Here is a 14,389-nt window from a genome sequence, read left to right as displayed (position 1 = left end):
CACATTTCTGACAAAATAAAAGATATGAATGGGTGCACCAGTTGCTTCTCTTCAGAAAACCGAAACCACCTTATGAATACAGTTTCTGCCTTCTCTACGCACAAGCCGTAGTTTTTTGAGGTCTCTCCATGTTTTTCCCCCGTGTTTTTTCTTTCTGCCCTCTTTGTCCCTCAGGCTCCTTGTGTCAATCCATGGTGTTGCATGTGGTTAACTTGACAGATGTAGGGAGTCTCTGCCAAACTTCAGTGTGTGTGGTGTTTTGATTCCTGCCTTTTCTCTTCCTTTCAACCATGGCATGTGGGAGTCAGATGGTCTTCCTGGCTGCCCTCTTGCTTTACTGCATATCCATATTCATTTGTATTTCATTTTGTTTTTTTTGCTGGGGTCTGATGGAGCATCGTCACCTGTTGACACACTTCATTTCCCTCCCATATGTCAGTTTCCTCAGGCTTCTGCCTGAGTGAGAGGCAAACTCAATATCACTTGCTGCCGAAATGGCATCTTTGCCCTTGTGAAACTTCTGTCCCTTTTGACTTTGGAAGACTGAGGGAGACTTAAGTTCGAAAGAAGCACATAGGTTGCACATTTTCTTAGGAATATGAAACCTGCCTCAGATTCTTTATTTCTGATTTCTCATAACTAACCCTTGGCTGTGACAGTGCAAATGAACAAGTGACTACAAAAGCTATTAAAATTGTCAGATCTTAACTCCATATGATAGGATTCCATCCAGTCTACACAAGCAGACTTCCATCTCTTCATACCAAAGGTGCTTTAAGAAAGTTGAGAAGGCAGAAGTGCCTGCTGCTGGGCAGACATTATTCGATATACTAGACAGGTCTGCATACAACAGTGGTAGGAAACCTGTAGCCCCCAGCGTTGTTTATTTATTTACTCACTACATTTATATCCCACTCTTCTTACCCCGAAAGGGACTCAAAGCAGCTTACAAGTTATATGTACATACAATATATTGTTGTGGTTCAGTCTGATGATGAAGGGGGGGTTGGGTTTATGCAGGTTGACCAAGGCAATGTTGAAGGCTCTGAATTGTCAGAGAGGCTGCAGGCTGGCAGAGAAGCTGAAGTTAGTGATAAAGGTGACCTTTTACAAGATTTTGAACATCAACAAAGTCCAGGTGGCTCTGGCAGTGAGTCAGAGGAGCTTTCCTTAGATAGAGACACAAGATTAAGGTTAAGAGTTTGTCCCAGACGTTCTGTGAGAATCGCTAATAAACGTGTGGGAACCCAAGGTCAGAGGAATGCTTTCCTAGCTTTTAAGCATGGTTAAAACGGGTGAAACAGGGAAAGAAGTTTGAACTATTTTCTACAAAGACTTTGAATTGTATTCTGCAGTTTGCCTTTGCAATTGGATTACTGCTTTCTTTACTGCTGTTTATTAAGATTTTGCTATTTTTTTTATCAATAAACCAAAAAAACCAAGTCTGCTGTGGTGGAGTGTGGGTTAAGAGCAAGGTGATCCAGTGCTGAGGTGCAACATATATTATATTATTAGCATAGCACAATATTAGCATTATATATTACTATATTATACTATACCACTATACTGTAATATTATTAGTAATATTACATGTAATATATATTATATAATTAATATTATATTGTATTATTATTAGTAGTATATTGTATTAGATTATAATATTATTATCAGTATTATATGTATATACAATATATTATATTATTAGCATAGCACAATATTAATATTATATAGTACTAATGTTGTTGGACTCCAGAGCTCATCAGCCCCAACCAGCATAGCCAAGGACAATTAATTATTTTCCAAAAACATCTGGAAGGCCACTGTTTTCCCATACTTGGAATATTCCTTTCGGGTTTTTGTCATATTATGCAGTTTAGAAGAGTTCAAACTGCATTATATGCATCTACACTGACCATATAACACAACTCAAACTACATTACATGGCAATGTAGAAACAGCCTGAAAGTGATTTTTGTTTATTATTTTATTTGTTTTTATAATTTATATACTACACTAGGAATTGGATAATGATAATTGGCCAGAATCCTGTTGGGAGCTTACATTATTGTGTAATTACACTGTGGCAATTAGAATTAAGCAGTTGAGTAATATCCATCTCCAGTAGAGGGTTACTGTTACATTATTGCTAGAACCAGCAAAGTGGCTAATACACATCGGTGCACAATGTGATTTGTGATGTACATCATACTTTGATGTAGATTGTGTACCAATATGCATTGCACTCTGGAGTACACTGAACCAGTGCATTCTTTGCACTATAAGCATTACACACCAGATGTCTGTTTGTGTCCATTCTTTGCACTATGAGCATTACACACCAGATGTGTAATGCTCATAGTGCTTCCCACTGTACATTGTTACACTTAACTGTTCATTAGGGATGCCTCTGCTCAAATGTTTACCCAGGCCAAAGCCAAGAGTCAACTTGTATCCTCATAACATTTTTCCTCTCTGTGTCTCCTTTGTTCTTCTTACAGAAAGGCTGTGGCTATCACCTGGACTTGCTGATGGTGGCCCTCATGCTTGGCGTCTGCTCTCTCATGGGCCTGCCCTGGTTTGTTGCCGCCACTGTCCTCTCCATTTCTCACGTAAACAGCCTAAAGCTCGAGTCAGAATGTTCTGCTCCGGGGGAGCAGCCCAAATTTCTCGGCATACGCGAACAACGGGTTACTGGGCTCATGATATTTATCCTCATGGGGTCATCTGTTTTTTTGACCAGGATTCTTAAGGTAGGTCCATGGTTCAGAAACCAAGGGAATAGTCAGTGAGTCTATTAGGTATATAGCATTTCAATTGTGAGCATAAGTTCCTTTTTTGTCATGAGTAAATTTTCCTTTCTTCTTACACAACTGAGGTTCTATCTTATTTCGATCAATGTTAGATCATGTGTTTGTTTGTTTCTCAGGTCCCAGGGCAATGCTTGGAATCACTACATTTTAGTTAGTTACTTAGCTAAACAATCTCAGCAAATCCTTTGCGTAAGATCCTGAGTGATTGCTGCCCATTTGAGCTCACAGTACTAGCCTGGAAGGTTAATAGTCTGACTTTAGTTAAGGCACTTCTATTCTTTCAGCATTTATAGACCAATTCAGCTATCCTAGAAATGCAGTAGACTGCATCCTCCTGCCAGATATAACCTGCTAGCATTTGATGGGATGAACAAATCCTGCAGATGACCCATATAAATTCACATGGCTTTTGTGTTCATGCATATGGATGATTTTATTTCCTTTGCCACACAGTTCTGCACTGAAGAAAAGGAGCAGAAAGGGGAGATGTTGCTTAGCTCTAACCTATTTTAACTTGGCTACTTTCACACAGATTGGACTTGTGTTTTTGCCATGGACAAGAACGGGGTAGTTTAAAGTACAGTGAGAGCACAGCTTAGTTTCCTGACATTTCCTTTGAAGGAGGATGTCAACTTTGTGTATGTGCTTGTCAAATTTCTGTCAAATTTCATGGACAAGGAATATTCAGAGGAGATTTTGCAATTTTCTTCCTACAGCACCTGGTATTCATTGGTAGGCATCCATCCAAGGGACTTGCAGTATATTCTCAATTCACTTCTGACACAATTTAAAAAATCCATCCAAGTACTAACCATGGTTGATGCTTCTTAGCTTCTGTGATCAGACAAGATCTAGTACCTTTGGAAAACATCTGGTGCCTGTAGACTGCACGTGGCATTGGCCCACACATATATGACCATATTGTTGTAGAGTCAGGATTTGGAAAACAGATTTTGAAAAAAATCTTTGGATTACAGTTTCCGTTGGCCATGATAGTTCCTGAATTTGAGGAATTGTAATGAAACATGGTTGATGTCATGAGAGGCCTGAAGCTGAGCCAAGTTTAGCAAAGGGACATAAATCTCACAGTTTGAGAAAACTGGATTATTTGTCCATGTGTTCGTTTCAGGTGTGTCTCATTGTGGGATCCAATATATTTTACAGTTTAAATTAAAACAAAGTATTGTTAAAATCAGATGGTTTTGTTTTTTAAAAAATCAGTAAGCTGCCATATTAAAACATTACAATTAAAATGTAATTAAGACATTCAAAAATGAAAATAAAAGTAGCTAGCTATATTAATATATGCATACACCATCACTTCAAACTTGCATGGACAAAATACAGAATGAAGAAATGATTATTATAACCTATTGTATTTTCCTATATGCATCGTATGCATTCCTTAGTGTTTTTCCAAATGTGTATCTGCTTACTATGTCTGTCCATGAACAGAGACCCAATTTGGTTTTTTCTCTCCTCTTCTTTGCAGTTTATTCCCATGCCTGTGCTTTATGGTGTATTTCTGTATATGGGTGCCTCTTCTCTAAAAGGAATTCAGGTAATATTTCTTTCTCATGGTTCTTATGGCCCTTTTCACCTCATTGTTTCTTGTGACTCTACATTGTGAAGTTTTAAGAGAATTTTTTCACAGAAATTTGAATTATGGAAGAGCAGGTTTCAGTATAATACTATGGGTTACAGTAGCCAGCACCAGAGATTTTAGTGTTTTTCTCCTCGGTGCAGGAGAAAAACTGCAGCGTTCTCCCCTTTTTGGAACATCTTGAAGTGTTGGGAAACCTGTTTTATGCAAAGAAAAATGTTGTGTGTGTGTGTTTACACATAACCAACATAATTACTTGTGGTATATTTTTCAGGAATAGAGTCTCACTTATCCAACCCTCGCTTATCCAAGCCTCTGGATTATCCAAGCCATTTTTGTAGTCCATGTTTTCAATATATCGTGATATTTTGGTGCTAAATTCGTAAATACAGTAATTACAACATAACATTACTGTGTATTGAACTACTTTTTCTGTCAAATTTGTTGTATAACATGTTTTGGTGCTTAATTTGTAAAATCATAACCTAATTTGATGTTTAATAGGCTTTTCCTTAATCCCTCCTTATTATCCAAGATATTCGCTTATCCAAGCTTCTGCCGGCCCGTTTAGCTTGGATAAGTGAGACTCTACTGTATTGACATAAAATAGTAAATGAGCTTCTTTGGGCACACTTGACTAAAATCTTGACAATCCTGTAAGATATTTTTTAGCTTGATAGTTAAAATCATGTGGCTTTCTGTTGTTAGACTATAATGTCCAGCATTCCTCATCACTGTTTATCATGATTAGTTCTGCTAGGACTTGTAGGGCTATGTGATTCTTACCTGTTTTAAAGTATTATATTTACCCTTTAAAATGTAGGCATATTTTTTAATTATTTTAATGTAGAACTGAAACATAACTGCAGATCACTTGTGCAGATGGATTAAACACAGATCATTTTGTTCTCTCTCTTTATCCTCCTCTCTAAATGGCTTTGTAGTCTGATGGTATCTGCTGCCTGGTTTAAAAATTTATATGCACTGGAACAATGAAACCATGGGTATTTGTAGCCTTCTAAGAGATGTGGACCATTATAGCCCTTGAGCATAGGCACTCTTTGACTTTTGAATACCATTTTGAAGTGCTGAGTATTTTTGTTTTTTTAAACAGTGGGTATTATGCAATCTTGCATTGCCTTTTCTATCACTCTTCACCTTTGGCAATGCTTCCCAGGGCTGATTGTGACTTGCAGTTCCAAAATATTTGGAAAGCTGTATAATTCCTGTCCTGATTTTTTTTTTTTTTGGGGGGGGGGGAGGTCTGCATCCTACATACAGATGTGATCCATAGAGCCCACCTCTGTGGTCTGTTGTAGATCCCTTGTCACCTCCATGATCTAATCTCAGTACTCTGTCTGGTATGTTCCCTATCAAAACTAATTCCTCAGGGGAGCAGGGGGCATGGAGATGGTTTTAATAATAATAGTAGTAATAATAATAATAATAATAATAATAATAATAATAATAATAATAGATCTCAGCCAGCATTTGGAAACAATAGACATTGACAAAATCACGATCCGCCAACTGCAAAAGGCCACCCTACTGGGATCTGCACGCATCATCTGAAAATACATCACACAGTCCTAGACACTTGGGAAGTGTTCGACTTGTGATTTTGTGATACGAAATCCAGCATATCTATCTTGTTGCTGTGTCATAATAAAATAATAATAATAACAACAGCAGCAGCAGCAGCAACAATAAAACTTTATTTATATACTGCCCTATCTCCCAGAAGGGACTCAGGGTGGTTTTCAATCATAAAAACAAGTACATTACATAACCACATAAAACCTGATATTAAAATAAGATTTAAAAAACTATACAATTAGATAATACAATAAATAACACATCAACCTTGATCAGTTTTCCTTGCAAATGTATGCATTACAAGAGTCTTTACTGTATGCTTTCTTTCTGTTCCAAAGTGTGGTTTATGGATGAGCACACATACTGTTTTGCTGACTCCACATTTGACCATCGGTGCCATGAAGTTCATTGCCTCTGCTCTAGATCTGTGACTCTGTCTCCATGTCAATGCTTCAAAAATGAATGATATGCCTTCCCTCTTTGTCCAGCTTTTTGATAGAATCAAGTTATTCTGGATGCCTGCCAAACACCAGCCAGACTTTATCTACCTGAGGCACGTCCCACTCAGAAAAGTCCATCTCTTCACAGTAATCCAGCTGTCCTGCCTAGTTCTGCTGTGGGTTATCAAGGCTTCAAGAGCTGCCATTGTGTTCCCTATGATGGTATGGGTTTACTTTCTCCAGCTTGAAAGACTGCAGTTTCATTCTTACTCAACACAATACTGAGTGGGTGGGTGACTGGGAACCCTGTTATTAGATAACTTTACATGAACATACGGCAGAAAATAGGAAAAGTGCCATCTCTCTTTTATGGTTTGCTGTGAGATTTTTTAGTTAAATGCCACAGAGAAAAAGAAGGTATAGGTTGAGCATCGCTTATCTGAAATTCTGAAATCCAAAATGCTTCAAAATTCCAAATTGTCCACATGGGTGGTTGAGATTGTGAAATGTTTGCTCTTCTAATTATTAAAGAAATAATTAAAAACATTGTGTATACATTTAATTATACATTTATATATTACTAATACATTTATAAGGTACTAGCTGTGCCCGGCCACGCATTGCTGTGGCAAAGTGGTGGTGGTATTGGTTAAAAATTGTTGTGTAATTTTTATTTGACGTTATTTGCAATTTTTATTACTTTTATTGTAAGTTATATTTTTATTTATTATACTTTATTATTTTCTTGTATTATTTTTAGTTATTTTCTGTTATTATAGTATTTTATTGTATTAATTTTTATTGTTTTTTATTGTTTTTTATTGGGTTGCTAGGATACCAAGTTGGAGGAGCTTAGCCTTCTAACTGGCAGCAATTGGAGAAAAGCAATTATTCCTCTCCCTCTAATTAGGACTTTATTTTTCTTTTCTTTTTGTTGTATCAACCTAGAGGCATGGATGATGGGTTGTGTTGTCAAATTTCGAGGTTGGGGGGCCTGTAGTTTTGTTGTTTTGTGGGTCGCCGTGATGCCATCACTCTTTTATATATATAGATTTATGGAACATAAATGAATTCTATGTTTAGACTTGGCTCCCATTTCCAAGATGTCTCCTTATGTATATGCAAATATTCCAACAACTCTTGGTTTTACACAGACATATGCCCTCCCCCCTCTCTCTCCTTCCCTCCCTCTTGCTCTATGTCTTCCTTCTTTGTTTACATCTATCTATCCCTCCCTTCCTCCCTTCCTTTGGTAAACTGCCTTTATATCCAGGCTGTGGCACAGGCTGGTGAGCAGCCTGCTGCAATAAATCACTCTGACCATGAGGTCATGAGTTCGAGGCCAGCCCGTGGCAGGGTGAGCACCCGTCAATTAAAAAAAATAGCCCTGCTCATTGCTGACCTAGCAACCCGAAAGATAGTTGCATCTATCAAATAGGAACTAAGGTACCACTTATAAAGTGGGGAGGCAAATGTAACTAATTTACGACATTGGAATGAGGAAGTGCCATCACAGTGGATGATGAAGCAGCTGCTTCCCCCCTGTGGCCAGAATCGAACATCCCCTCAGGAGAAGGTTAAATTGCCTCTGTGTCTGTCTCGGTTCTATGTGTATATGGGCATTGAATGTTTGCCCTATATGTATATAATGTGATCCGCCCTGAGTCCCCTTCGGGGTGAGAAGGGCAGAATATAAATACTGTAAATAAATAATAAATATCCAACTTTATAATAAAAGTTAGTTAAAAGATTATATAAAACCAATTCATTATAGAAGGAAATAGTTTTAAAAAGTACAAAATACAGTCACAACATTATTTTATTAATTTTATCTTCAGTGGCAGTACATTAATGGCATACATTTGTCAAAGCATTTCCAGAAATAGGTCTCTGAGATGTGTACATCTGATGATAATATTTAACGTATTGTGGTTGTTCCATCTAGGTCTTGGCACTGGTGTTTGTCAGAAAACTCATGGACTTATTTTTCACTAAACGGGAACTAAGCTGGCTAGATGATTTGATGCCAGAGAGCAAGAAGAAAAAACTTGAAGATGCTGAAAAAGAGGTAGGTTTCTTTCTTTCCCTTGCAGAGTTGATAACCTGGGGTTTTTGGTATAAAAACACTTGAGGTGTAATCTGAGATTGCCTCTTGAAATTGTACATCTGTGTAGCAGATCTAGATGCATGTCCAATCTGGTGAGGGTGATCTGCATCTTTTTTTAGGGGTGGGAACAATGTTCAAAAATAGTTGGAAAATACATTTCTCAAGTGTTGAGAAATTCTGATGAAAAGAATCATGGAATGAAGAGAACCTTTGAGGCTAGGTGTTTATTCTTTGACAAATTTGCATGTGGTTGTAGACAAAACAGATTTTTTTTCTGTATAGGGAACAGTATTTTCTGTGCTGAAAAAATACAGAGAAATGTTTTCTGTGCTGAAAATAATACACAGAAATGTTATTTTCTGCACAGCTATTTCCTATGCAGAAGACCCTGTAGTTGGGAGCATATTCTGTGCAAAATGTTGGACATGGTTGTTTCGTGCAGAAAATTGTATGCTATGTCGGAAACAACATTTTCCAAGCTGAAATTATTTTTGCACACAAATAGTATTTTCTGGATTTAAAAGGCTTTGCAGAAAGCCCTTCAGAAATATGTCCCGATGAAATCCCAGTCTTGGAAAAATACAGTTTTTGAAGACTTCTTCACAGCAAGAAGCAACTTGCTGAAATTTCTTGTTAGTTACTTGTAGAAATAAATTAACAAGAATCACACCCCTAAACTTTGGATAAATTTTCAGGTGAATGGCATGTTGATCTCCATTTGGGATAAAGAGGTCTGGATTTGAGACACTGTTCTTATTGACTGATGTAATAATCATGCCAATGTAAACACCCTAGCCAACACGGGTAAAATGACCACAGATTCTCTGGTAAAGGAGATGATGGCATAGGAACCCATTTCTGTCCATAAATAAAGCTGTCTTGCTGTCTTAGTGCTACCACTAAAATGTGCCTCATGCTTAAGTGATAGGAGTATTACCCTTGCATTTAACCCATAAAAGACTCAGTTCTCCTTGGAGGCATGAAGATGCTGGCGACTATGGTGTAACCGCTTGCTCATAGAAAAGGTTACTTTAGCATAGGGAGTCTTAAACCTTTCAATTCCCAATCCTTTTTTGCCTGAGAAATGTTTGTTTACGTGATCCTGGGTATATACAAATATATAAATTCACTATAAAAACAAACATTTACTGATAACAAATCAGCATTTATTTTTTATTTTATTAGCTGCGGTGGTGCAGTGGGTTAAACAGGGTTGTTGTATGTTTTCCGGGCTGTATGGCCATGTACCAGAAGTATTCTCTCCTGATGTTTCGCCCACATCTATGGCAGGCATCCTCAGAGGTTGTGAGGTAAAACTCTTGTGAACTGCTGACCTGAAGGTTGGGTTGCTGACCTGAAAGTTGCCAGTTCGAATTTGCGAGACGGGGTGAGCTTCCGCCTGTCAGCTGTAGCTTGTGGGGACATGAGAGAAGCCTCCCAATAACACATCCGGATGTCCCCTGGACAATGCCTTTGTAGACGGTCAATTCTCTCATACCAGATGCAACTTGCAGTATGTTCTTAAGTGGCTTCTGGCACGATTAAAAAAACAGCATTTGCTAGGCTTGCTAAACAGGCTGATTTTCTTTTTTTCTGAAGTACCGCTGAAACATTTTCTGCAGAGTCCACTGTAAGCACTATGTAACAGATTAATGTAAATATTTTTAGAAACCTTTTATGGTTTCCAGATTTTTCTGGACTCCAACATTGAGCTAAAGGGACCCACAGTTTAAGAAGCAGTGCTTTAGCAAACTCCAGATCCAGCATTTCCTAGCCAGAATAGTTAGCAACCACATGAGCTGGTTTTCCAGGCTCTTTTCGAAGCTCTTTCATAGAGGTCACATATTTATTACCTGCTTTCTATTTTCCATCTACATTTTCTCCAAGGAAATTGTTGCAGTTATAGATTTCCATGTCCATGCCGAGTTGACTCCCTTGCTGATGCATGCTCTCACAATCCAAAGGCTTTTTCATCCTTCATGTCTGTCACAAAAATCCTTGGCTTTTTAGTCTGTTTTTCTCCTCATGCATTATTTGTGTGTCCATTCTTCTAGACCTGAATGTGACAGAAACCAAAACTAGAAATATGCCTATTTTCCCATCTAGTTTTGTTTTTCATTTCTATCTTTTTGAGGATTATTTTTTAAAAATTACATTGCTAAATATTTTATGATATTCTTAAAACCTGTAAATGACAAAAATGAATTAGGAAGAAAATGATTATAGGAAATCCTTGGAATGTAATTGAAAAGATATTATTAGTCTTGCTTTAAAAAGAGCAAACAAGTTCTCCATACAAATAGAAGCAGAGGCGAGAAGATATTTTTAAAAAGCTGATTTGACTGGATCCAAATTATCATTCTGTGGCATGCTTTATACAGAACAATCCCAGTTACACCAAGTCAAGAAGCAATATCTTCTTCATGCTTTTATCTTAATTTATATTGAAGCTACTCTACCCATACCTTTTGACAATAGCCATCTCAGCATAATGCATTAGACTGGTCTAAGGTTCCATCCAGACTGATTAAAAAGATCAGAAAGACCCATATTTTATTCCTGTTCTTTCTAGCCCCTTCCACACTGCCCCTATATCCCAGGATCTGATCCCAGATTATCTACTTATCCTGGGCAGTAGAGACTCATATAATCCAGTTTAAATCAGATAATCTAGGATCAGATCCTGGAATATAGGGATAATGTGGAAGGGGCCACTGATTTTATTTTGTAGAGCCATATGTTTTTTCTACCCAGAATATTTTCGATCAGCTCTCAGCATGATCAGAGATGTTTATGCATGCTTTCTAGGCTGGTTTATTTTTTTGTTGTGTGCTTTCAAGTTATTTCTGAATTACGGAAACCCTAAGGAGAAGCTATCATTGGGTTTTCAGGGGTGGAGAGTGTGTGACTTGACTACCATCGCCAAGTGGGTTTCCATGGCCAAGTGAGGAACTGAACCTTAGTCTCCTGAGTCCTAGTCCAGTGCTCAAACCACTACACCATGTTGGCCCCTGGTTTGTTTTAACCCAGTATGAAATCAGAAAGAACAGGAACACAATCTGGGATTTTTCAATAAGTCTGGATGTGCCTTAGGTTAATATAAGTGTGAGACTGAATGACATCAGCTGGACATAATAAGTCAAGAACAACTTGTCCTGTTGAATTCAAGGATGTCTACATTTAGCTAGGAAGTCTATATTGAGCCTGGTATTTTTGAAGGCCTGATTTCACACATATCAAATTCATCATAATGTCAATAATTATTACCTGCCAGTGGTTGCCTGGAATAAAGCTTGTTTCAGTGAGAAAGGCTTGTCCAATTTGTCCTAGGTACCTGAAAACTGGTAGTTCTATGCCATACAACGGTATGGAAAGACCTCCATTGCATGAATTTGAATATATTTTAAATGTTTTAAGTCATTAATTTTCAAATTAACCAAAACCCCTTTCTAATAATTTTTCAAAGGCAGATGGCATACAGTGAGTGAACTGGGATTTATTTGTTTGTGACTACATTAGGGATGCATTCAGTTCAGCATTTTGTCCTTGCAAGTGAAGAAGAATAATTTCAACTGTTTTCTCCTGCTGTGACTATTTCTGTGCAGTTTTCGCTCATCACTCACACATCCAGAGGAAACGGGCAGGAAAATATACAACAGGAATGGGTGTGAACAATTCTGCATGTTTCAATCCCCATAATGTTAGAAGTTGGGGATCTGAAGGAAGATTTCATTGGGGACCAATACCCTTATTTTGATTGTCCTGTTGCATAGTGATCTAAGCTCTTTTGAAGAAGGTGGTGAAAATGAAGGAATGAAAAAGTACTTGTAAAAGTCCTATTGGCATGAAAAGTTGGCAGAAGCTAGGCTAACAGCGGGAGCTCACCTCGCTCCCCAGATTTGAACCGCCAACCTTTCGGTCAGCAAGTTCAGCAGCTCAGCAGTTTAACCCGCTGCGCCATCAAGGGCTCCGGATGCCTGCTACTTCACTAAAAATGGAATGGCATATTGTCTGTTTATATATGTTTAAAATCCTACAGTGAACAATTTGGGAACAGGGTAGTGGAAGAACGTTGCCCTTTTTTTAAAAAATGGTTTGTTTCCAGTATAGAAATAACTGTAAACAAGAACAGGTGTGCTCACTTTTCTTTTCTTTTATTCGAGGAGGAGCAAAGTATGTTGGCATTGGAAGAGGAAGGCACAGTGCAGTTACCACTTGAGGGGCCCTACAGGTAAAAAATAAATTGACTCTGATTTTTCAACATTCAAATGACTGCCACACAGGTCATTGGTATGTCATGGCTAAAAACGTGAAATGTATTTGGGATTTGGCAGTCTCATACTACTCCAGCCATTCCAGGTTCCCAGAAGATAATGTTTCCAGACTCTGGAGATAACTGAAACAATGTTGTTGTGTTTGTATCTCTCAACCTTTGAAAAAATCCATTTTCTAGCCTAACTATTGATTGTATTAATTCCAATGGTTTCCCCTTCACCATACAGAAAACTGTGTGTTCCACACACAAAGTTTGTTCAAAATGGTTTTTCTAACACAAAATAAGGGACGATTGAAATCCTTGGTCTTGACATCTTTGGACAATTATTTCAATCCATGTTTGTTGTCAATCCTAATTGGTTATATTTCTTGGTCTTTTTATTTCATTCTAGAGATGACCCATCTGTAATAAATATTTCTGATGAGATGTCAAAAACAACTGTGTGGAAGACGATGTTGATAACAGAAAATACCAAGGATAAGGAGTCCAGCTTTCCTTCAAAAAGGTTTTTAAACTTTCTTCTGCTTATACTACATTATTTAATAAAAGCTGCTTTTAGTAGGCAAAAGATAAATAAAAATGCCAGTTCACTAGTTCAAGTTTAGTATTCAAGCAAGGTTATAAGAACATATCAATATGTCCAACCCATTCTGATTCAGACTTATGGCATTAAAGCATAGCAGCCTCATTTTGTCAAAGGGAAGTGTGAGTACAATTGTTTTTCTCACAAATGCATAGAGTCAGTGAATGCATCAGCAGAACCTCTAGAAATGTCAGGCCTGTGAAGGTATCTTGTGTGCTCACATACATCAGTATGAAACCCTCTTCCATGGCTTCCATCCATGTCTACGCTAGATCTGAAAATAGCAGGGGAAAGAATTGTGGGCAGTAGAGGAAGAGTTATGCTGCACAAGTGTGGAATAAAATATAATGGTTTTGGTGTGCAGTCCCATCTTGTTGCAAGAGTCCTTTTCAGAGTTTCTGCTGCTTTGACTTTCCTTTGTTTGTGGTGCTGTAAACTGGAAGGAGCTGAAGAAGGTTGAAAATAGTTCTCCTCATTCTAGTTCCTCTGGAAATAGTTTGGGAAAATTCATAGAATGGTGACAATTAAGTCCGAGCTAAAGGCAACTGGTGTATCATTTATAATAAAATGAATGACTACATTTCCATTCATAAGTGTAGACTGAAATTCTGCTTAAAGCAGAAGTTTGAGACCCATGGCTTTCCAAGTGTTGGGCTGCTGCTTTCATCAGTTTACCATGTTTCCAATGATCAGACGGGATATATAGCAACATCTAGAAGGGCACAGTTTTCCCACTTCTGATTTAAGAGTGATGTCGGATTTCCTAAGTAGCTTGAGTCTGGATCATCAAGGATGACTGGGGAGGAAACGCTGAAGATCTGGGCACTGCATTTTGTACTGAGCAGAAGGAGGTACAGGATGCTAGGGATCTTAGTTCTCCTATGACCAGGCTGCTGCATCATATAAGGCCAAGTTGTATCTTATGGCAACTATAAAGGGAGACACCTACTTTTCTTGGCACATCTATATTTATT

The 14,389-nt window shown here is 37.9% G+C and overlaps 1 protein-coding gene across 7 annotated transcripts in view; it reads left to right on the top strand.

The window, feature by feature from the left end:
* Window positions 1-14,389, top strand: part of slc4a10 (solute carrier family 4 member 10) — a 251,477-nt gene that overhangs the window by 225,638 nt on the left and 11,450 nt on the right. For all 7 annotated transcript variants that reach the window (XM_016996740.2, XM_008118989.3, XM_008118986.3 and 4 more), the window contains 6 exons: window positions 2,499-2,750; window positions 4,303-4,371; window positions 6,498-6,671; window positions 8,395-8,517; window positions 12,720-12,787; window positions 13,224-13,337. In XM_016996740.2, the coding sequence (XP_016852229.2) occupies window positions 2,499-2,750; window positions 4,303-4,371; window positions 6,498-6,671; window positions 8,395-8,517; window positions 12,720-12,787; window positions 13,224-13,337 (800 nt within the window). The remainder of the gene's footprint in view (window positions 1-2,498; window positions 2,751-4,302; window positions 4,372-6,497; window positions 6,672-8,394; window positions 8,518-12,719; window positions 12,788-13,223; window positions 13,338-14,389) is intronic.

The sequence above is a fragment of the Anolis carolinensis genome, chromosome 1 (assembly GCF_035594765.1).
Source record: "Anolis carolinensis isolate JA03-04 chromosome 1, rAnoCar3.1.pri, whole genome shotgun sequence".
NCBI classification, from domain to species: domain Eukaryota; kingdom Metazoa; phylum Chordata; class Lepidosauria; order Squamata; family Dactyloidae; genus Anolis; species Anolis carolinensis.
The sequence above is the reverse complement of the archived record's forward strand: the minus strand, read 5'-3'. Positions and strand labels throughout refer to the sequence as shown.